At 46.0% G+C, this 23538-nt stretch overlaps 3 protein-coding genes and 1 long non-coding RNA gene across 4 annotated transcripts in view; 3 read left to right on the top strand and 1 right to left on the bottom strand.

The window, feature by feature from the left end:
- The window catches only part of LOC118292492 (Ig kappa chain V region 3381), a 16772-nt gene extending 7182 nt beyond the window's left edge, over positions 1-9590 (top strand). Inside the window, exon 4 of the mRNA XM_047330404.1 lies at positions 9276-9590. Coding sequence (XP_047186360.1) covers positions 9276-9383 — 108 coding nt within the window. The 3' untranslated portion in view covers positions 9384-9590. The remainder of the gene's footprint in view (positions 1-9275) is intronic.
- On the top strand, positions 955-8548 carry LOC118292287 (CD209 antigen-like protein 2). Its single transcript, XM_035621088.2, has 6 exons — positions 955-1111; positions 2143-2262; positions 3017-3184; positions 3670-3851; positions 4525-4640; positions 6673-8548. Exons 1-6 carry the CDS (start codon positions 970-972, stop codon positions 6851-6853), a joined length of 909 nt encoding a protein of 302 aa, XP_035476981.2. The 5' UTR covers positions 955-969; the 3' UTR covers positions 6854-8548.
- A 2717-nt stretch (positions 9591-12307) lies between the features above and the next one.
- gnb3b (guanine nucleotide binding protein (G protein), beta polypeptide 3b) lies at positions 12308-21080 on the top strand. The gene is made up of 9 exons (XM_035621404.2): positions 12308-12802; positions 15481-15604; positions 16457-16602; positions 17192-17255; positions 17349-17505; positions 17609-17675; positions 18636-18837; positions 20015-20231; positions 20867-21080. Exons 2-9 carry the CDS (start codon positions 15536-15538, stop codon positions 20971-20973), a joined length of 1029 nt encoding a protein of 342 aa, XP_035477297.1. The 5' UTR covers positions 12308-12802; positions 15481-15535; the 3' UTR covers positions 20974-21080.
- Positions 21081-21508: 428 nt separating this feature from the next.
- On the bottom strand, positions 21509-23521 carry LOC118292440. Its single transcript, XR_007030349.1, has 2 exons — positions 23383-23521; positions 21509-21905 (listed from the first exon to the last, which is right to left on the bottom strand). It is a non-coding gene; the product is annotated as an uncharacterized LOC118292440 (long non-coding RNA).
- Between the last annotated feature and the right edge of the window lie 17 nt (positions 23522-23538).

Genomic DNA, 23538 nt, shown 5'->3' with positions numbered 1-23538 from the left:
TAATGGAATGCCCCCCGATGCCCGAGTTCTAAGTTCCAGGTACAATGGAACGCAGCATCGTTCGCTGACATGAAGTTCTCGGGTGTAGAAAAACGTTTCCACTAATCAGAGACGTGGATGTTACACTGTAGGATTGTGGGTAGTACAGTATTTTCCAGTGACATCGCAATTAGAACACGTTATTCTTTTCAATGGAGAACATGAATCTCACTGTTGCGCTCTATAGCGCCCCCTACCACATTTCAGAGTCAAGACCCCCAACTTTTATGATTATTATTATTATTATTTATAATAATTAATCGCTTGAAACTAGAGATTGAATTGAACCATGAATTCCTCAGGAAAATATTTTACTGACGTTATGAACCAAGTGAGAAGTAGAGTCGTGTTCTCATAGAGTCGCCCTCTGCTGGTCAGGACACAGAATACAGGCTTCAGACGGACCCTACATCCGTTTTTAAATTATTTTTTTTAATATACAGTCTGTGGTTGCCACTTGTTTTCAGCTGTTCCTTACTGGGACTTTTATTTTGAACCAACCAGCCGGAACTGAGTCTGGAGTTATTCTGTGGTGCTTGACTCCAGTGAGGAAGAGGAGGAGGAGGAGGAACAGGAACAGGAATAGGAAGAGGAGGAGGAGGAAAAGGAGGAGGAAGAGGAGGAAGAGGAGGAGGAGGAGGAGGAGGAAGAGGGGGGGGAGGAGGAGGAGGAAGAGGAGGAAGAGGAGGAAGAGGAAGAGGGGGGGAGGAGGAGGAAGAGGAGGAGGAGGAAAAGGAGGAGGAAGAGGAGGAGGAGGAGAAAGAGGAGGAGGAAGAGGGGGGGAGGAGGAGGAAGAGGAGGAGGAGGAAAAGGAGGAGGAAGAGGAGGAGGAGGAGAAAGAGGAGGAGGAAGAGGAGGAGGAGGAGGAGGAGGAGAAAGAGGAGGAGGAGGAGGAAGAGGAGGAGGAGGCACCGCCTCCCTCACTATAACATGTGTCGCCTCAGTCTCTCTGTGAAACTCGTGGACATGTCGAGCCCCGGCAGCTCCGCGGCCTGTGACGGGATGTACTCCCAGCTGATCGAGAGCGAGGGCGGCTGCGACGAGCTGAGCCGCAGGACAGATGTGGGACACGGTGAGGAAATCAGCTGCTCGCCTTGTTGTTGTCCACTAACTCTTTCTCTGGTTCAGACTGAATAACAACCAGCACACACACACACACACACACACACACACACACACACACACACACACACACACAGGTACAAGGTTCGACTTTGCAGGGGTTTTTAGAATCATTTCATTATTTGTTATGAAACGTTATAAATGATCATTGTCATTTCTTTTACCTCAATGTTCTTAGTCATAAATCGTTGCTGGGGATGCAACATTCTTTTATTTTGATTCATAGATAAGTTGTATCCCAATTTTATCGAAGCGAAGTGACGTCTGCTAAATAAAAAAAAATTCCAATGCAAAACCCAAATTTGTTCAGTTTTGCAATATGAGATGGGAAAAAGCAACAAATCCTCACCAGTGGAATAACATTTAACAGATGTGCTGGTTGGAGGATTTTGTCAAATTTGGACTCGAGCTAAATCAATGAGCGGATCAATATTTGCACACAACTGACCTGCAGTGGCATCAGTGTAGACGTCAGACAAGAGGTGACAAGATATTGCCAAACCGGTTTACCAATCTGGATTGCGGTGACCACAGAGTCGGGTCAAATAGATTGTGACATCAAAAACTGACAAGATAATGAATTATAATAAAATAATAATAATGGATGAATGAATGAATTTGTGCGGGAATTAATCTCACATCCAAACAAATTCACTTCACTTCCATTGCGTTCTGCCTTTGTAAGATAATTACGGTGCAGCTGAGATTTCCCACGTCCCTGAACCTGTCCTGACACGTCTGATATTCACAAGTCTGAACAGAAAGGCTCCACATGTCGGAAAAGGAGTCGGTGTTAAACACATTATAAGTTATTCATATTGTTAAGAGGAATGATTTCTTTTAAGAGAAAACATAGAAAAGCAGCAATCACGCATATTCAAAAGGATGAAACAACTTCTCAAAAAACTCGCACACCAGGCAGAAAAAACAACCATTTTGGTTTATTACTTTAATGAACAATCTTCCGTCTTTGCCACCCAGGGTCCCCAGGCAGACTGACCCCCAGGCTGAGCGGCCCCGGGCACTACCGCCTCGCCACCGTCTGCCTGGCAACACTGTGCGCCATCCTGCTGGTCTCCATCATCGCTGTCGCCGCACACTGTGAGTGCACAACGGTCCGCCGTCACTGGCAGTGACACTTATTTGTTGCTAGCAGATCAAAACCAGGTTTCTGAAGATGCAGCTCAAACATCGGAATGGAGGAGAGATGGATCATTGTGGTCGGGAATCACTCACAGACGACATGAAGGCTCCCAAAAGTGAAGCCAAATCCTCTTGATTGCCCCCTGGTGGCTGGCTGAGGTACAGGTCATAAGCCCCGCCCCCCTCCATGTTAGCAGATGGGACATGGACCAAACAACAACAACAAAAAAAATCAAGTAGACCTTAAATAAATGTTTCGAAAGACGGTTCTGAAATTTGAAGTGGTTGTCATCACACAAATTACACACAAATTCAAAAACTGCTGAATGAACAAATTTTCAAGCACGAAAAGAGGATCTAGTGGTTTCAGCCTTGCAACACATTATCTATCGGCAACACAATATTTGCCAATAGTGTTACACTCCAGTGTTTCCCCTACCATTGAATTGGGGGGGTGCCCCGCCCTACATTTTTTCATGTTTTAACCATATGTGCAGAGCTGTAATAATAATTTCTGTAATACAAATATCTAATGTTAATCCCATCGGCCTCAGCTGCTGATTAGCAACATGCTAACAGGCTAAACCAAGATGGCTAAACAACAACTGCTGTGACGAAGTATCTCTTTCTGAAGATTCTTTTTTCAGGTGAGTTGAAAATGACATTGAAGTTTGCACCGTATCTAACAACTTCACTTCCACGGGATCCACAGATAAAAGCACACGTCAGGGCGGCGGCGAAGTCGCCTCAGAGACGCAGAAACAGACGCAGGACGCGAACGTGTCGGCGCTGACCGCCACCATCAGCGCACTGCAGCAGGAGAACAAGCAGCTGCAGCGAGAGAGGGACGAGCTGCGGGCCAAGTTGTCGGCCACCAAAGGTGCTGGACGTGCGGCGGTGATGTAACCCATTCATGACTCATGACCATATGTAGTAATGTCGACGAAAAAGCCTTCATCATAGACAACTGGAAAAGTAGGAAAGTTTTCATATTCGGGAAGCTTCTACCAGTGAAAGTTTTGCATGTTGACTTTTGCGTTGTGGTTGGTTTCTGGTTGCAGGGAGAAATAATGAAACTGTCATGTATAGTGGGGGTCAGTCGGGGGCCCTTAACACATTTATGCCCCTGGGCCTTGTAGGAGGTGAACACGGCCAAGTATTTGGCGATATCCTTTAGAGTAATACAAATTTTAAGAACATGCAAATCTTTACCCTGGATTTTCTGATCTCATTAACGGACAGATTGTTGTCCTTTCAGTATTGAATCATGCGATAATAACTTTAAAAGATGTGAATTCATGAGGGTGTAAATTTCTGTCTTATAAGTTTCTCTTTTGTGCGTTTGGGTGTTTCGCCCTTCATCAGCTCCTGAGGTGATCAGGCCGACCGCGGCGGCGCCGGCCCCTATCGTCTGCCCCATGGATTGGCATCTCTTCAACAGCAGCTGTTACTTAATCTCCAGACTCTCAAGGGATTGGCCGGAGAGTCAGTCTTACTGCCAGAGCAAAGGAGCTCACCTGGCCATCATCCACACGGCCGAGGAGCAGGTACGTCGCGGCGCGCTTGCGTCGATTGTAATGCAGCAACGTTACAAGGACCAGGAGCCACGTCCAACTGACAGCTCCCTGAAAGTGGAGCCAGAACATCCTGATCGCCCCCTGGTGTCTGGCTGCAGTACAGGTCATAAGCCCCGCCCCCTCCATGTTAGCATATGGGACATGTAGATTTAAATAAATGTTTCCAAAGATGTTTTCTGTCATGTGAAGTAGTTCTGATCACACTGATATTTGTTCACGTGTTCATGTTTCTGATCACTTTTCACTGCTTTTCATTCGTTTATTCGATGATATAAAAATGGCACTGGGCCGAGTGCGTGCGCGATCACTACTGGCTTCACATGGTGTCGCTGAAGGAACATGTCACAGACGATACAGTATATGAGGCATGTCAACTCATGTTAGTAGGATCAGTCTATCGATGGGATTTGATAACACTAAGAAAAATGTAGGAGAAGGTCACTTCATTTTTTAATTCATTCAAACACAATCAATGACCAGAATCCGGGCTTTTGCAGAAGTATCCAGTCGTATCTTCTTGTTTTGTGAAATCTTTTGGATACATTGAGCTGTCTCTGGAATCACAACAAAGGCACGACACGATCAGAGATGTTCCACAAATATACGCTTAAACATTTCCTTGTGCGTGTGTGTTTCCTCTCAGACATTTCTGTGGGATCTTCTTCCGAGAGGACACTGGAACTCCTACTGGTTTGGGATCACTGACTCGGACACAGAGGATCAGTGGAAATGGGTGGACGGCACTCCGCTGGTCGGAGGGTAAGTTCGCTGTTTTGTTGCGCACTCCTTTGGCAGCCATGTTTGGTCCATTCTTCTCACCCTAAGACTGATTAGACCAGTTGAGGATTTTCAACAGTCTCTACCACGGAAAGCTCTGCGGTTGCTTCGGCCAATTTGCCTATTGAAGTTTTCCTTAGGAACGATGCATTTGGCTGAATCTCAGGTACCTCTGCAGTCCAGATCCACTCCGCGGCCTCCGGATTGTCTGTAATACTGCACACACACATTTAGACACACACATTGACTTACCAATGGACTTTGAACATTTACCTTTCACACACAGACTTCGCTGCAGGCTTTCGCTTGTGAAATGGGGAAGAAAAATTGTCAATTTTACTTGCAATCTTCAACCCAGCACTTCCTGTTTTCGCTGGAAAGTCGTCCCTCGGCTGCAGGAGAATTCTGGAGGTCAGGAACGAAAAGAGGAAGTAACGTTTCTGGGCTCAAAAAGGTCCCTGCATGGATTCTCCAGAAAACAACGTCAAAAATACCATGGGATTCTTGGTGATTAGTGCCATTTAGCAAACGTTAGTGTGCTAACGCACCAAACTGAGACAGTGAACATGGTCAACGTAATATCAACAACATGCTAGCGTTGTCAGTTTGAGCATGCTTACATACCGATGTTAGCATTTAGCTCTAAGCGTCGCGGTGCAGTACACATAGCCGCCGCACTAATAATAATAATAATAATATATTGGATTTATAAAGCGCTTTTCATGTACCCAAAGCGCTGACACTACGATCCGTCTGCCACTTGAAATGTCAATTCACTTTAAACTAGTCAACAGCTAATTGTCATCAGTTTTGATGATAGATTAATTGTCTAAATGGACATTTGAACAAGTTTTTGCTGTTGCTACATAGCAAACATTAGCATTAACACTTCTACCGAAGTTAGCGTGCTAACCATGCTAGCCCTGGCACGTTCCGTCTCGTCGTACTACTTTATGACAACGAGTCAATGTATCGTCTGGTCTGAGTGGACGAAGAGTTAATTAACCATCAGAGAAGCTGTGGTTTATTCGCGGACACGCAGCCAGTGAGGAGTTAACGGTTGGAAGTTCCAGATGTGAGATAACAGCTGGCGCGAGGCCAGCAAACGGCAGCTCTCATCCAACTGCTGCCGGGCGCTGCACCGCAGGTGACCCTGACCTCTGACCTCTGGCGAAAAACAAACGCGCTAAGAGAGAGAACAGCAGGAAGATCAATTCGGCTTTGACTTGTGTAAAAAACATCCGCCGTATTCCCCTGTCTAGTTTGATTGGCTGCATATTTTAAACTTTTGCCTTCAAGTCATTTTTAATTAGTCTATCAAAAATGTGACATTTGCCTCAGGGGGGCTTGTACAGCGATTCAACACTGTACAACAAAATACATGTATGTGGAATGTGAAATATGGAGAAAACTCCCTGGTTCCTCCTGTCCACCGTGGCACCGGGGAAAAGAGGACGGACCACACAACGCACAGCAGCCGGAACACAACAGGCCACATGTTTTTTCTCCAGTGTGCCAACTTGACGTGTTTTCTAATAATCATCGGATTTTGTCTTCCTCATTTAAAAATATTTCTTGATGACTAACCTTTGGTCATTCCTCTTTTGCCCCCCGTCCTTCCTCTTCTCCTGCTGAGATGTTTTTTAATTTTTTGCCTCATGCGGTTCTGACTTGGCTCTGGTCCGATTTTTCCGGGTGACTTGTAATATTCAACCTTGATCCATTTTCATGCAACTGTACATTTTTTGGAATCTCCAAACTGCTGCTGCTATTGTTGAAAAGCACTGGCACTGTCTGATTAGATTACAGTTCTCGTTTAATCCGTGCTAACGTGGTCCCCCACTATTCTCTGTAGCATAAACGTTCAAGCGCTTCCCACCCGGTCCTACACATCTTTGCTTTACGCAGTAAAAGCCTCATGATGACTTTAGTAATTGTCCACTTTGAAGAGAATTGGTCTGAAGTGTTGAACTGTTGACCCGAGTGGATTCGCTCTCTCTCTCTCCCTCTTTAGTTTCTGGGAGGTGGGCGAGCCCAACAACCACATCAACGAGGACTGCGGCTACATGATCAAAACGACCGTGTTGTCGCGAGTGGCGATAAGGAGCTGGTACGACGCCCCGTGCACAATGGCCTTGCCGTACATTTGCGAGAAAGAGATGGGCGGCGGTGCCAACGCGGCCGCACCCCACTGAGTCTTCTTTTTCTTACGGCCCAATTTTTTTTTTTGCATTATGATTTCACCTCGACTTTAAATTGAAAAGAACAAAAATAACTCTTCCACGGAGAAAAGCCTTTTGATGAGAAAATTGCTCTCCAGCTCTGTCAACGTAACATAGGATATAACCGATGCTACGGCGGCATCGACGCGTACACGTTATTCTTCAACAAATAGTCAAACAGACATCGGAGCTGTGGTTGCGGCCGTGTTGCAGGACCACAACACGATGAGATAGATATCGAAGATATTTCTGATCCAACGTCGCGAGGATCTCAGCGCTGACTGGCAGTAAAAATGTTTCAACTTTTTTTTTAAGTCTCGTGTCTTAGCATTGACCTTTCATGTGAATCTACTCACAACACACTTAAGAATCGCTCGTAGCTCCGCCCTCGCAGGACTCTGATTGGTCCGAGCCACCTCTGTGTTCCTTCGTGACTGATTCACGCAAAACTGAAATCTTAACTAGCTCAGATATTACTGATGTTTTAATGGTGCAACTTGATTTCACAAATTCCTCTTTTGAAACTTGTCACTACGAACTGAGGAAGAAATTAGCCGTTGGTTTACGAATAATTGTTATCCTCATGGGTTTGTGTGTTAATGATGAATTATTGCTTTGCATTCTCAATGTACTACCATTCTCACGAAGAGCGACCAATCTGAAAATCCAATCCAATTATATTTTACTTATAGAAAAAATATACCTTATCGGGACGTCAGTGGCTCCATCTGGTGGTCACTTGGTTTAACAGCTACTTACAATCGTTCATGTACATTATTAACATCCAAGTGGGTTTATAGAAACAAAAGAAATGATGTCTCATTTGTACACGCTTGTGTTTTAGAAATCATAGATCAGGGATTCAAGATAACGATTCATGTTTTCATTTATCATTTACATGTGAAATGGGATTTTTTTTCCCAATGAGTATTTTCATATTAACTGTACATTTGCGGGAGTTTGATCTGAAGAGTCGAAAGTTTGAATTTGATGCACTTTCTTGCTCAGTTGATTGAGTCTCAATTAATCAAATCATGTGAAATTGAAAAAAACAAGTCCTGTGGATCTTGTAAATAAATAATAAACAAAAACATTTTTGTATCCTTATCTCTCAGTGCACCTGGCCCCGATATATATATATATATATATATATATATATATATATATATATATTGGGGCCTAGATTTAAAAAAAAAAAGTAAAAATATATACATATGCATATATAGTGTCGATACACAATATATGTTTGTGCAAACCTGTATCAGGCCTCGATCACAGGACGGACGGAGGTTTCACAGTTTGATTTGATTTTTGATTTGAATTTGTTTCTTTGAGTTTCCAGGAGACGCCAACAACTGAAAACTACTGATCCTCATGAAACACGATGAGAGGATCTGTTGTCTGTAACGTCTCCTCTCCGCACTGCAGTTGCTGCTGTTGTGGTTGTTGTTGTTGTTGTAGTCGTGGTTGTTTGCCAGCAGGTGGCACCGCTGACACAAGTTAACATGATGAGAGAAGCGTTTCCTCCTGATAAAGATATTTTAAAATAAGAGCGACATGTACATTCATTAATCATTGAATTTTTAAAGAGAATACCTGAGTTCCAGTTAACTCTTTTCCATGTGCAACACAAGAATTACCATAATAATAATAAAAGTATTCATAATATGTGAGATCCTTTTATTTTTACTATTCAATCTCATACAAAACATGAAAAAATGAATTTGTGTTCGACAAACTATGAAAAAAAAGAAAGTAGGTTTTGCTTATAATAGAACAAAGTAAATAGGAGCAGCACAAAATCAAACTTTGACTTTTGTATTAAAAAAAATGTATTAATTCAATTCAATCTAGAATGAATCTAGAATCTGAATGTTTTCTGTAACTTCTGTCTTGACACTTTTTGGGTAATATCTTCGTGGTTGAATGCACTTATTGTAAAACGTTCTGCTAAACCAATGTGATGTGATGTGATGACCTGTTGTATGTTTCTCACTAGGTTTTGTCAGTCTCATTAGGATTTAAATACTTAAATATTTGTTAAGTATCAATATGAATCACAGGAGAGTGAAATCCCTGCTCTGACATGTCGTGTGCTCTTCTCTGAGCTGGAGAGATCGTCTGACATGTCACATCGCTCACTTCCTGCTTCGTTAGAGCGGGGGGGGGGGGGTCCAGCCCAGGTCCACGGTTTATTCTCCTGCTCCCCTGCTGAGCTCGTTACCACAGGGAGTTATCAGGAAGTCGGCCAGCCCTCTTTCTGTCACACTTCGTTAGCCCGGATTACAGGGCCGAGACTTACCAGGGGGTCGCAGCAGCTCGTCAGCCGCTCTCTCTCCGTGTGACGCCGTCCTCGTCCACCAGTCCAACTGCTGACGGAGGTTTTCAGTGTCAGGAACCAGAGGAGGCACCAAACTCCGGGCCCGACACACAATCAGTCCGTGTGGGGGCCCGCCCCCCTGGCAGCTATGATGCTGATTCAAGTAGAGATGAGATACGATAAGATATATTCCTCTATTCGTCCCACAATGGGGACATTTGTTTGTTACAGCAGCACAGTGGACAGAATATAGGAGAAATAGCAGAAGAGAATATGTATGTACAAAATATAACAAAATGTAAAAATATAAATAATACGTACAGAGCCGTAGCAAAAGTTGCACATGGGGAATAAATATGAATATTGCACAGGTGGTTATTGCAAATATGATACTGTGTGTGTGTGTGTGTGTTCTAATAGTAATAGCTCACTCCTTCTGTATTCAGGTAGTAAAAGTCACAGTGAGCGAGCTGGCAATAGCAACTGTGGCGATCTCAGCTAGGTAGCTGTCGTAGTCGGAGTTTACTAATAGCTAGTGACTTTTCTTTTGAAAGAAATTAATTATCAGTTGTTTTCCCGTTGTTTATTTTTCCTTCTCTTTCTTTTTTCTCTTTTCTCTTCCCCATTTCAGTCTCTCAACGAATGTATTCAGCCATTTTCATTTATTTTATGACACTATTTACTTAGAAAACACAAAAATAAAACAGGGGCCACCGCAACAATTAGGGTTTTTAATAAAAAAAAAAAAATCATTTTTATTTTTCCACAGATTTTTTCCTCTACAGGAGGAAGAGGGGGAGGATGAGGAGGAGGAGGAGGGGGAGGGGGAGGAAGAGGGGGAGGAGGAGGAGGAGGGGGAGGGGGAGGAAGAGGGGGAGGAGGAGGAGGAAGAGGAGGAGGAAGAGGAGGTGGAGGAGGAAGAGGAAGAGGGGGAGGATGAGGAGGAGGAGGAAGAGGGGGAGGATGAGGAGGAGGGGGAGGGGGAGGAAGAGGGGGAGGAGGAAGAGGGGGAGGAGGAGGAGGAAGAGGAGGAGGAAGAGGAGGTGGAGGAAGAAGAGGAAGAGGGGGAGGAGGAGGGGGAGGGGGAGGAAGAGGGGGAGGATGAGGAGGAGGGGGAGGAGGAGGAAGAGGGGGAGGAGGAGGAGGAGGAAAAGGAGGAGGATGAAGTAGAGGAGGAGGATGAGGAGGGGGAGGAGGAGGAGGGGGCGGACCAAACCAGATGCTCGTCATCTTAGACCAATGGCTGCCCTCCAGACAAACTCCTGTCTGTGATTTCATACGTCTGTTCTGCAAAGGATTTGTTTTTGTTCTTTAAATTCAGTCTTCACAAAGTTCTTTTAACGCTCAGCTGCCACGTTCCCTCAAAATAAAAATAAAAACCAGGGTTCCCTTTGCGTATTGGGGACTGAGAACTTCGCCGCCGTGCGTCTGCCTCTTGATCCGTCCTCCCTCCGTCCCGGCCCTTTGGCTCGGGCGTGTTTCAGGTGTGACGCACGTTCGGCCGACTCGCTCTAATTCCCTAACGAGATTGGCTGTTTCCCCGGACATCCCATTAGACCCTGATTACCTGGGCTCAGCTCATTAGCTCCGACAGACAAGTCACCCCGTCAACCTCCAACCAGACAAAGACAACCAGCGTGTGCTGCGACGCAAAGACTCAAAACCAGAGATGAATAACAATAATAATAATGGCTCATATTTGTGGGGAAAAAAAGATGTTGTGATAACTTGAAATACTTCAGGAATCACTTAACGCTTTATTATGATTCAGTTAATATTGCACCTGAAACTCATTAGAAACATATTTGATGACGCTCCCTCCCTCCCTCCCTTTCTCCCTCCCTCCCTCCCTCCCTTTCTCCCTCCCTCCCTTCCTTCCTTCCTTCCTCCCTCCCTCCCTCCCTCCCTCCCTCCCTCCCTCCCTTCCTTCCTTCCTTCCTTCCTTCCTCCCTCCCTTCCTTCCTTCCTTACTTCATCCCTCCCTCCCTCCCTCCCTCCCTCCCTTCCTTCCTTCCTTCCTTCCTTCCTCCCTCCCTTCCTTCCTTCCTTCCTTCCTTCCTCCCTCCCTCCCTCCCTCCCTTCCTTCCTTCCTTCCTTCCTTCCTCCCTCCCTTCCTTCCTTCCTTACTTCATCCCTCCCTCCCTCCCTCCCTCACTCCCTCCCTTCCTTCCTTCCTTCCTTCCTCCCTCCCTCCCTCCCTTCCTCCCTCCCTCCCTTCCTTCCTTCCTTCCTTCCTACCTCCCTTCCTTCCTTCCTTCCTCCCTCCCTCCCTCCCTTCCTCCCTCCCTCCCTTCCTCCCTCCCTTCCTTCTTCCCTCCCTTCCTTCCTTCCTTCCTCCCTTCCTTCCTTCCTTCCTTCCTTCCTTCCTTCCTTCCTCCCTCCCTTCCTCCCTCACTCCCTCCCTTCCTCCCTCCCTCCCTTCCTTCCTTCCTTACTTCCTCCCTCCCTCCCTCCCTTCCTTCCTTCCTTACTTCCTCCCTCCCTCCCCCCCTCCCTCCCTCCCTCCCTCCCTTCCTCCCTCCCTCCCTTCCTTCCTTCCTACCTCCCTTCCTTCCTTCCTTCCTCCCTCCCTCCCTTCCTCCCTCCCTCCCTTCCTTCCTCCCTTCCTCCCTCCCTTCCTTCCTTCCTCCCTCCCTCCCTTCCTCCCTCCCTCCCTTCCTTCCTTCCTTCCTTCCTTCCTTCCTTCCTCCCTCCCTCCCTCCCTCCCTTCCTCCCTCCCTCCCTTCCTCCCTCCCTCCCTTCCTTCCTTCCTTCCTTCCTACCTCCCTTCCTTCCTTCCTTCCTTCCTTCCTTCCTCCCTCACTCCCTCCCTTCCTTCCTTCCTCCCTCCCTCCCTTCCTTCCTCCCTCCCTTCCTCCCTCCCTCCCTTCCTTCCTTCCTTCCTTCCTCCGTACCTCCCTTCCTTCCTCCCTCCCTCCCTCCCTCCCTCCCTCCCTTCCTCCCTCCCTCCCTTCCTCCCTCCCTCCCTTCCTTCCTTCCTCCCTCCCTTCCTTCCTTCCTTCCTTCCTCCCTCCCTTCCTTCCTTCCTTACTTCCTCCCTCCCTCCCTCCCTCCCTTCCTTCCTACCTCCCTTCCTTCCTACCTCCCTCCCCCCCTCCTTCCTTCTTTCAGCGCCTCGTTTCTCTGCAGACCTCCACCATCTCTTTTCCACTCCTCTCCATCTTCTCACATTTCACCTTCACCTCTTCCCTTTCTCCTCATTTCTCCACCTGCTCTTGTCTTTTGACCTCATAACCTGATTTTCTCCCTCCAATCGGTTTACCTGCCTCCTCTCCCCGTCTCTCCTCCTCCCCTCTCTCTCTCTCTCTCTCTCTCTCTCCCCTTGCCTCTCTATTTCCATCTTTGAGCTTTATCCCTTCATCCCTTATCTCCTTCATCCCCTCCAATCCTCATCTGCTCTTCACCGTGTGGAGGAAGGGAGACAGAAAGAGAGAGTTTTCCCAGGAGCGAGCTGCGAGCAGTGTGCCGGGGGAGAGCGAGCAGGTCGTGCACCCTGGGGTTGTGGAATCTAAGAGAGCTCCGAGAAGGGAACGCCGAGTCGGACGTGTCTGGGGACAGGTGCAGCAGGAAAAGCCCGAAGCACGTTGTGAGTGTGGAAAAAGGTGAGTTTTCCTCTTTTCGTGCCTCAGTAGCTGGACTCTCCTCTGATGCTCGGAAGCATCTTTTTGTTTTAAGTTTAAAGAAAGAATGTGAATTTTGTTTTTGATTTTAAAAAAACAGCAGGAGGATTTTTTTTTAGAACTTCAGGGAGTTTATGAGAAACTAAATTGAGGGAGAATCTTCTGCACATTGCAAACCATGACGCGGTTTGGATGGAACTGGTGCCGAGGTTTCGGACTTCGTTCTTTTTCCTCTACAAGTGTCTTCGGAGGCAGTTTGAGGTTTTTTCTTGCATCAGTTCCGTCCAATGTCATGATTCCTTAACCCCCCTGAAGGTTGATCTTTGGATTGTAGGCGGGGGGAGTGGGGGGGGGGGGCTGCCAAAGAGGATTGGTGTCTCAGGTGCAGCAGCAGCTGATCTGTCACACAAGGACAAACCTCATGAAAGTTTTTCTATTTTTCAGGCAAGTTTCAGATCTGGGAAAATCATTTGAGTTGAGGCTGGTTTACAGTAGAAACATTTGTGGAGCCATAGAGGCGTCCTCACCATCCTCACCATCCTCATCCTCTTCATTGTCCTCATTGTCCTCACCATCCTCACCATCCTCATCGTCCTCATTTTCCTCATCATCCTCATTGTCCTCATCGTCCTCATCATCCTAATCATCCTCACCATCCTCACCGTCCTCATCGTCCTCATCATCCTCATCATCCTCACCATCCTCATCGTCCTCATCGTCTTCATTGTCCTCATCGTCCTCATCATCCTCACCATCCTCATCCTCCTCATTGTCCTCATCATCCTCATCGTCCTCATCATCCTAATCATCCTCACCATCCTCACCGTCCTCATCGTCCTCATCATCCTCACCATCCTCATCGTCTTCATCGTCTTCATTGTCCTCATCGTCCTCATCATCCTCACCATCCTCATCCTCCTCATTGTCCTCATCATCCTCATCGTCTTCATCATCCTCACCATCCTCACCATCCTCATCATCCTCATCCTCCTCATTGTCCTCATCGTCCTCACCATCCTCATCATCCTCACCATCCTCATCATCCTCATCCTCCTCATTGTCCTCATCGTCCTCACCATCCTCATCATCCTCACCGTCCCAATCGTCCTCACCATCCTCATCGTCCTCTTCATCCTCATCATCTTCATCATCCTCTTCGTCCTCACCGTCCTCACCGTCCTCACCGTCCTCACCATCCTCATCATCCTCATCGTCTTCATCGTCCTCATCGTCCTCATCATCCTCATCATCAGTTTCCAGGACAGGACGGTAGAGGTGGAGCTGCCTGATGTTTGACCACGCCTCCCTCCGTCCCTCCCTCCCTCCTCCTCGCTCTGATCCTGAGGTAAAGAGCAGTCAGTAATCGGATGACAGGAGATTTGACCAGTAAAGCTTCCCTGTAACATCTCCTGCCGGGATTTAAAGCAACTGTAGCAACCCGCCTTCAAACCACGTGACCGCCTCCTCTTCCTCCTCCTCCTCCTCCTCCTGCTCCTCCTCCTCCTCCACCCTCCACCCTCCTCCACCCTGCTTCCTGTCCCCAGGTTCCTGCGCTGCACGTGGGCCACGTCTTACACCTTCACCTCTGTGACCTCAGCATCATTATGGAGTTTAAACCCTCGATCATTCTTCCTCCTGTTAATCGGTGAAAAAAGAAATTGCTCGTCACAATTAACCAACTCCATTTTTCAATTGATTCATTTCATGTACAGGAAACAGGAAATGTTTTATGAAATTGCAGAGGGTTACATTCTCGCCGACTGCAGTGTCACGTCACATATTTGCTGTTGGAAATAAAAGGAGAACGAGTTTAAACGGCGACTGGTGGGAGCTGCTCGTTCGTTGCCTTATGATCGCTTATGATCTCTCAAAAAGTGACATTGTGTCATCCGAACCCAGTGCCTTGAAATGAAACTCAATGAACTGTCCCGTGTAGCATTAAGTAGCATTGAGACAATGCCTCTGCAGAATTCCTCACGCAGGCAACTGGAGTTAAATCAGTCCGATGCCAGTATCCTATTACTGAGCATTAGGGCTCGTACGGCCGACCCAGAGCGGGCAGGGCCACCGGGAAATGAACATGTACGTGGCGATGAAGAGGAAAGACGATTGAAGAGATCACAGACGCAGCTCCTTGACCCCGGAACATTGTGGATGACATGTTGTACAGAGTTTGTACAAACGGACTAAGTAGACGTCAAAATGGCCGACACCGAAGACGACACGGACACGTAAAGAAGTGAAACTGTCTGAAGTGTCGCGATCGAGACTCTCAGTGAGAAGCGAGGAGTCACTTCCTTCCCAACTTTTGCACCTGTGTCCTTTTCCTTCGTTCGGATACGTTTTTTTCCTGTTCCTGTCTGCCCTTCGCTCCTTCCTCTCAGCCTTCCCCTCGGATGAGAGCTAACGGTATTACAACGTGCAGGGATTACACCTGCCAGGTACTGTTCTGTGTCTAATCTTTGCTCTGGACACGATGGTGTAACACCGAGTGATCCAGATGGAGGCGTCGGGGTCAGTGAGTGGTGTACCGACCGGTCAGCTGGTGAACAGTGAGGTCACTTCCTGTTCACGCTCACACATCAGGACTCTGGGTAAAGCTGTGACTCTGTGATGAACACAAACTAACCAATTTTGTTCTTCCCTCTGTGTCTTTTCAGAGTCGCACGTTCGGTTTGTCTTCTCCGTCAGTAACATCCCCGAGCAACCGTCGCCATGGCAGCTGAGAAGGCTGAAGTGGATGCACTGAAAAAGGAGTGCGATGGCCTCCGCAAGCAGATCGAGGTGAGCGCCTCCTGCAGGCGGAACATGTGTATGTAGACGCAGGCTATGAAAATATGTGCGAGGCATCATGAGACAAGAGACCAGCTGTGTTTTTTCACCGTATCCTGGAGGGTTTATTATTCATAATGATGAAAATAATAGCAATAACTGTATTTATGTAGCACCTTTCAATAACAGCTGTTAGAGCCTCACCATGAAGGACATATGAAAACGACAGGAAAACCAAACATCAGAGACAACAAGCAGAAATAATACAATATCATTTAAAAATTAAATCATAGATACGACGAGTGATTCATCTCATACAACAGTTGTGGTGTGATGAAGAAAAAGAAGAAATCAATTATGTAAACATGAGTTTTGAGAGATTATAAACAAAGGAAAAGAAAACCTTTCATTTTATTTCCTTTAAAAAATAAAAAAAACAATGGAAGGAAGGAAGTTTCAATCCTTCGATTTAACTTGACAAATTTAACATCATCGAAACTTTACATACCTGGAAAAAAAATATTAAAGAACTGATGAGAAACTGAAAATCCTCAGTTTCTCCAAAATAAGCAAAAATAAACATGATAAATATGTTTTTTTATGGACTATTTTCATCAACTGCTGCTGCTTCAAAGTCAAGTCCTTTTTACAGAACTAGTATTGACATATCACTTATATAATGACAGGAAGCGAGGAGACGCTATGCATCTCAAACATCACCAAAGAAACGTTAACAAAAAAGATGAAATGATAAAATACTTTTACAAAGATGAAGATGCTCGGAAACAGACTCAGCAAAGCCGTTGAGTCTGTTTCCATTCGGAACAGAAAAGACTGAGTGCGGTGTCCCCCCCTCCCCACCAGGCGGCCCGTAAGGGCGTGAACGACGGCAGCATGTCCGGAGCAGCAGGGGGCGTGGCCGCGGTGGGCCGAGTCCAGCTGAAGCTCAGGAAGACGCTCAAGGGTCACCTGGCCAAAATCTATGCCATGCACTGGTCAGCTGACTCCAGGTGAGGAGCGTTTCTGTTTGAGCATATTTCATCTTCCTCCCACCAAACGTACTCAGATCACGAGGCCTGACGCGCCGCCAGAGCTGCAGACCGACGTCGTCCCAGAGTTTTTTTAATCCTGAGTCAGCGTCAGCAGCTGTCACTCACGACGTCTCAGCCCCGTTTTTGTTATATCATCAAATAACTAATGAGAAGCAAAGTGATCCGAAACACGAACACGTGAACAGAACGACCTCAAATGACGGGAACATCTACATGTCCCATCTGCTAACATGGAGGGGGTCGGGGCTTATGACCTGTACTGCAGCCCGACACCAGGGGGCGATCAGGAGGATTTGGCTTCACTTTTGAGGAGCCGTCACGTCGTCCATCTTCACTGACAGTTAATTGTTAAATGCCAACATGACATGAAATTGAAAACGTGTTTCTCAAAGATCTACTTGTTCAGCTCTCTGCTGTTGGACGTGTCAGAGAACACATGGTTTATTACAGCGAATAACAAGTGAAACATATCAGATCTCACCGGCGACAATGTTGATGCTTTTTCCCACATTTTTGAATATTGCCGTGACCCTGGTCTGTCCCGCAGGTCAATGGTCAGTGCGTCACAGGACGGGAAGCTCCTCGTCTGGGACACGTTCACAGGCAACAAGGTGAGTCTCGCCTGTGTTCTGTCACGCTGCTGATGCACGAGGTAGAAAAACCAAAACCCAGAACCCGTCTGAACCTGCACCTGTGCTCCTCAGCTGGTCGCCGTGCCACTAAAGTCCGCCTGGGTGATGAGCGTCGCCTTCGCCCCGTCCGGGAACCTGGTGGCGAGCGGTGGCCTGGACAACATGTGCACGGTCTACAACATCAAGGCCGCCAGCCCCAAGACCCTGAGGGAGCTGGACGCGCACACAGGTGAGGACGGCGATGGTGATGGTGATGATGGTGATGATGATGATGATGACGCAGACGAAGGACGGACGGATGTACAGTACACGCTGTCCTCTCTTCCTCGCAGGTTACCTGTCCTGCTGCCGCTTCCTCAGCGACACGGAGATCATGACGGCCTCTGGTGACACCACCTGGTGAGTCCGTCCGTCGCACGTCCACGAACAACGTTATCGCTTAAACATCTGAGACATAAAAACATGTTTTAATCCAGTCTACACACACACATATATACAGTAGATACTGTAATTACACTGTGATGTAATTTGCGAGAAATCTACTTTTTCTGTTTTTTAAAAATGACCTTAAACTATGAATTTCAAACATAAATACTATTTTTGATTTTGTATTCCCAAGGATCTATTTAAGAAAAGATAAGACAAAATAAGTTAAGATATGAAAACATAAAACAAGATAAGACAGGAAAATATATAACGAGTTAAGATAAAATAAGATAAGATATGAATATATAAAACAAAATAACATAAACTAAGATCCGATAAGATTAGATATTAATATATATATAAAACGAGATTACATAAAATGAGATTAAAAAAAATAAGATAAGAGTAGTTCCACAATAGGGAAAGGTAGAAAAGCAGTCACAAATAGGTAAGCATGCAATATAAATATAAGTAAATATAAAAATAATATATATATAATAATAATATACAATGTAAACACCATATATATACACCAACGTCACTCTTCAACGAGCACAGTCGTCTGATGGGAAGTCGACTCGGATTCAATTCAATATCAATTTTATTTGTATGTACAGCACCAACTTACAACACGCACAAGTTTGAGGAATTACAACGCAGAGAAGCACAACAGATCCCACGAGGATTCTGCGGAGTAGTGTGCGATTCAAACATTCATCTATAAACATGTCAAATATGTCAAGATATGTATCTTTAATTCTGACCTGTCTGGGTTGCTATGGGGTCTGATGATGGTTGAAGGTCTTTTCGCTTTTCTGGAAATGTTGCACCTGATGCACAAACTGGACCCAATGGAAAATGGAAATTCCCAAATCCGAGTCCAGATGTGTAAAAGCACGCCTCCCCCTCCCTCCCTCCCTCCCTCCCCCTCAGCTGCCTGTGGGACCTGGAGACCGGCAAGCAGAAGATCATCTTCACCAACCACATCGGCGACTGCATGTCGCTGGCTCTCTCCCCCGACCAGAACACCTTCGTCTCTGGAGCCTGCGACTCTCTGGCCAAGCTGTGGGACCTGAGGGAAGGCGCCTGCAAGCAGACCTTCAGCGGACACACCAGCGACATCAACGCCATCAATGTGAGGATCCGCACGCAAAATATATCAATTACAAAATAGAAAAAACTCAAATATTTTCCGGGACATAAATCTCCAGGCGACACAAATCTTGTACGTATGTTATTTGGGTTCGTGAAGAAGGGACAGAAAGAAGCACAAGCTTGTCTGGTCCCGCCCCCTTCGATCTTTACAGCTTCAAATGACATATTATTTAAAAATAATAATAAAGTCTCTCTCAAAAATTAAATGTACATATATATTTGCAAATTTTGTTTCTTCATCGAGGTCGTTCCAAAGACAAACTCTGCAGGGTGTTTTATTGGTGATCTTTCCACCCGACATCGTCTTACCGACAAGGCAACACAATCAATTAACACAGATATCAGTCCACTGAATTTGCTTGATTTTAATTCGTCAAGATTCATGAATTAATCCCTGGAAAAATCTGGAAAAAAAAAAGAGGACTAAACTCGCAATATTAGAGAATTTGTGGCCTCTAGTGGTCGCTAGTGGCCCCACTAGAGGTCAGCGGTGGACCTGGTGAGTCCGTGGTGTATTTTCCTTATATTCTGTAAAGTAACCGCGCTGATTCTCTGCCATAACCCTAAACCATGACCTGTCCCATACAAGCTCAGTAACAATGCGTTTAAAGCCCACAATGCTCCGAGGCGGAAAAAGTATTTTTTGGCGTACAGTACCACCTGTCACCAGTAGAGGCGCTAGTTGAGGAAACGGTCGACGTCGGTCGTTTTTTTCAACATACGACATTGTTGTAAAATGGACGTGGTCACCGGGTCAAGAAGTGTGTGAAGCCTGTGTTCTGTGTACTGACCAGCAGAGGGCGACTCTATTCGAACGTGACTCGACTCCTCACTTGATTCACAACGTCAGTAAAACATTTTCCTGAGGAGTTCATGGTTCAATCTCTAGTTGTCCATTTTGTACATTATCGTTCATTTACAGTCACGTAGACCATAAAGCACCAGGTGTGTTGGGGGCGGGGCTACAGCGTGATTGACAGCTGGTACCGTCCAATAAGTGCACGGTTGCAGGTGTAGGTGGCCGAACTCTCAGTCAGGCCACGCCCCCCGCTGCTCCTCCAAACATGGTCACCTCTGGCTTTAGGATGGCGGCGGCCAACGGGTGACACCGGTTTACCACTCGGTCACAACCAATCACGTTCTCCCCTCCTCCTCAGTACTTCCCCAATGCGAACGCCATCATCACGGGCTCCGACGACTGCTCCTGCAAGATGTACGACCTGCGCTCCGACCAGGAAGTCATCAGCTACCAGGACAGCAGCCTGAACGCCGGCGTCACGTCCGTGGCCCTGTCCAACTCCGGGCGCCTCATCTTCGCCGGCTACGACGACTTCAACTGCCACATCTGGGATTCCCTGAAGGGAGAGAAAGTTGGTGAGCGGTCGACGCCCGTGTTCACCTCATACGAACGTAAAACAGACGACAGACATTCGTTTAGAAAGAAATGAAAAGTTTGGAGGAGGGACAATTTCACACGTGAATTTATTTTATTGATTTGCAGATTAACGAATGTTTCTTCCCTTCTCCCCTTTTTCTTTCACCTCCTTGTCTTTCCTTTCCTCTACTTTTGTTTCCTCTCTCGTTCCTTCTTTCCCTCCTCTTTACTCTTCTTTTTTCCCTGTTCACATTCCCTCCTTTCCCTCCTTTCCTTCCTTTCCTTCCCTCTCCTCTTCACTCTTCTATTTTGTGTTCCTTTGTTTCCTTTCCCTTTCTTTCATCCATTCTTTCATTTTCTTCCTCTCATGTCTTTCCTTTCCTGCTCCTCTCCTTTCCACTTCCACTCGACCCTTTTGCCTTTTCACACTCTCTCCTTTCCTTTCCATTCTTTTCTTCCCTAACCTTTCTTTTTTTCCCATCCTTCATTGTATTTAATTTCATTCCCATCCTTTCCTTTCCTTTCTTGCTTGTTCTTTTTCCATTGCACTTCCATTGCTTCCTTTCCCACCCCCCTTTCTGCCCTCTCCTCTTCTTCCTCTTCTTCCAATCCTCTCCTCCTCTTCCTCCTCCAGGCGTACTGTCCGGCCACGACAACAGGGTGAGCTGCACCGGCGTCCCTGAGGACGGAATGGGCGTCTGCACAGGATCCTGGGACAGTTTCCTCAAACTCTGGAACTGAGGACAAACGCCAGGAGGAGGAGGAGGAGGAAGAGCAGGAGGAAGAGGAGGAAGAGCAGGAGGAAGAGCAGGAGGAGGAGGAGGAGGAAGAGGAGGAGGAAGAGCAGGAGGAGGAGGAGGAGGAGGAGGAAGAGGAGGAGGAAGAGCAGGAGGAGGAGGAGGAGGAAGAGGAGGAGGAGGATGAGGAGGAAAGGTGGGGAGGAGAAGTGTTGGTGAGGTTGGGGGAGGTGTGGTTGACGACGGACCTTCCTCTCTCCGTCTCTCGCCCCCTCGACCTCTTCTTCCTCGTTCACGTATGCAAAAATATTCCGAGAGGCTGCGAGTGAGTGTTCCATTGAAAAAAAAAAATGGCATCAGGGTTAAAACGGAGAGCGATGCGTCCGGCTGCGCGTGTAACAGTGAAAGAAAAAAGAAAAAAAATAGCACATTAATTCAAAAATGATTACTGAGCAGAAGATAAGCTCTTGTGGAGAATTGTCACTTAAACACATAGATGTTTGACGATAACAAAGAGAGAGAACGATCACACGAGACTGTAGAGTTACACATTTATTTTTATCGTCTTTGACCTGTAAACGAGCCCGGCACTTATTTAGATGAAAGATTCATATGTACATTTATTTCCATTTCATAGTTTAACACATTAGGAGGAAGAGTCGATGTACAGTGTATTTTGTTTCATTTTATTTCATTTATTTCATTTTATTTTTTTGGGGCTGCACATAATCCAGAGTGTACGTGTTTGGTGAAAGTGTGGCCGCCATCTTTGGGGTCGCCTGCTCACAACCAAGCAGCCTTTGATCCAAGATGGCTGCTGCCGCTGTTTCCCGTCTCGCCGCGACTCTGAGACTCTGTAAAGATCCTGTAAACTGTATTTGTCTCGCCCGGGGTTCGCCTGCATTTTGTAGACACTTTTACACGTGTGCAGTTCCTCTGTAAAAAGACAAAAACGTTTGGAAATCTTTATAAATAAAACATAGAATTCTGCATTAACACCATGTCAGAGTCTGTGTCTGTGTGTGTGTGTGAGCATGTGTGATGCGGGGAAGGGCTTTAAATAATATCTGTTATATCGCGATATTATTATTTATTATATATATATATATATATATATATATATTTTTTTTTTTAAATCTCCTGCTGTCTTTTTGGGGCAATAGTATTACATGAAAAAACATCAGTGTGATAAGGACGACCTCACGTGACAGAAACATTTACCCGTCTGCTAACATGGAGGGGGCGGGGCTTGCTACCTGTACTGCAGCCTGACACCAGGGGGCGATGAGGAGGATTCGGCTTCACTTTCCCGGAGCTGTCTTGTGTTTGTTTTTCATACTCGTTCTGATCTATTGATAATATTTTACTGGTTGATTCCAGTATTTTTTTTTTAAACATTTTTTATAGTTAGAATTCTTATTATCTTAATTCTATTTTTATAATATAGAATTCAAATATTTTCCTACCAAATAGATTGATTCACTCCAGGAACCGGAGCCGTCCTGAAAGTGGGCGTGGTCAACGTTGAGCGCTGAACTCTTTTTGTCCCAGTCGGGATCCCGTAGAATGATGACGCTGGTTTTCCAGCGATCTGATTGGTCAGTAGTCAGACCGATGTCTGCCTTTGAACTCTCATCTCGAACTTGACCTACACCGGCGCAGGTACGGGCCGTTCACCGTTACCATGGTGATTTACCAGCTTCGTAGGACCGAAATCCAGAATCAATCCTGAAGTTAATCCTGAAATTACACCTGAAGTCAATCCTGAAGTTAATCCTGAAATCAATCCTGAAGTTAATCCTGAAGTTAATCCTGAAGTTAATCCTGAAGTTAAACCTGAAGTTAAACCTGAAGTTAATCCTGAAGTTAAACCTGAAGTTACCTCGGTAACCATGAATCCCACTTCGGAGTTCAGACCTCAGGTTGATTTATAGCTTAGCCTATATATTATGAGCCTTCCGCAGACAAATGTGTATCGGTGGTTTTCTGATTTTTATGTTACAGAATAAACAATGTGTATTTATATTTATAAATATATATTTATATTCTACATTTAAAATTTATTTTTTACTTAATTCCAGTTCTTTATAACAATATTTATAGTTAAACTGTAAAATATCAAGCTTCAATTACGTTTCTTTGTCATGATGGTTTTAATAACAACATGTTAGGAATGATTGCCATTTAAAAATATATAAGCAGATATATCTATATCTATCAGCCGGTATTCTAAATCATAAAAGTTAAGGGTAAAGTGTGTGTGTGTGTGTGTGTGTGTGTGTGTGCACATCATCATGGAAACAGCAGGGGGCGGTAATGCGCCTTAATGCTATCCGTCTGTCTATTTATAAACACACAGATAAGTCGAGAAGAGTCCGGTGTTGATATTTCCGACTGCACCTGAAATACTCACCATTAGCCGGGACTCATCCCTGTCCGACCCGCACCGCCTGTCTCCACCCGGGTCCCAGCCTCTCTCCACCCGGGTCCCAGCCTCTCTCCACCCGGGTCCCAGCCTGTCTCCACCCGGGTCCCAGCCTCTCTCCACCCGGGTCCCAGCCTCTCTCCA

Source organism: Scophthalmus maximus, chromosome 22 (genome assembly GCF_022379125.1).
Source record: "Scophthalmus maximus strain ysfricsl-2021 chromosome 22, ASM2237912v1, whole genome shotgun sequence".
In the NCBI taxonomy this organism is placed as follows: domain Eukaryota; kingdom Metazoa; phylum Chordata; class Actinopteri; order Pleuronectiformes; family Scophthalmidae; genus Scophthalmus; species Scophthalmus maximus.
Note: the sequence above shows the minus strand (reverse complement) of the source record. Positions and strands in the feature narration are given on the sequence as shown.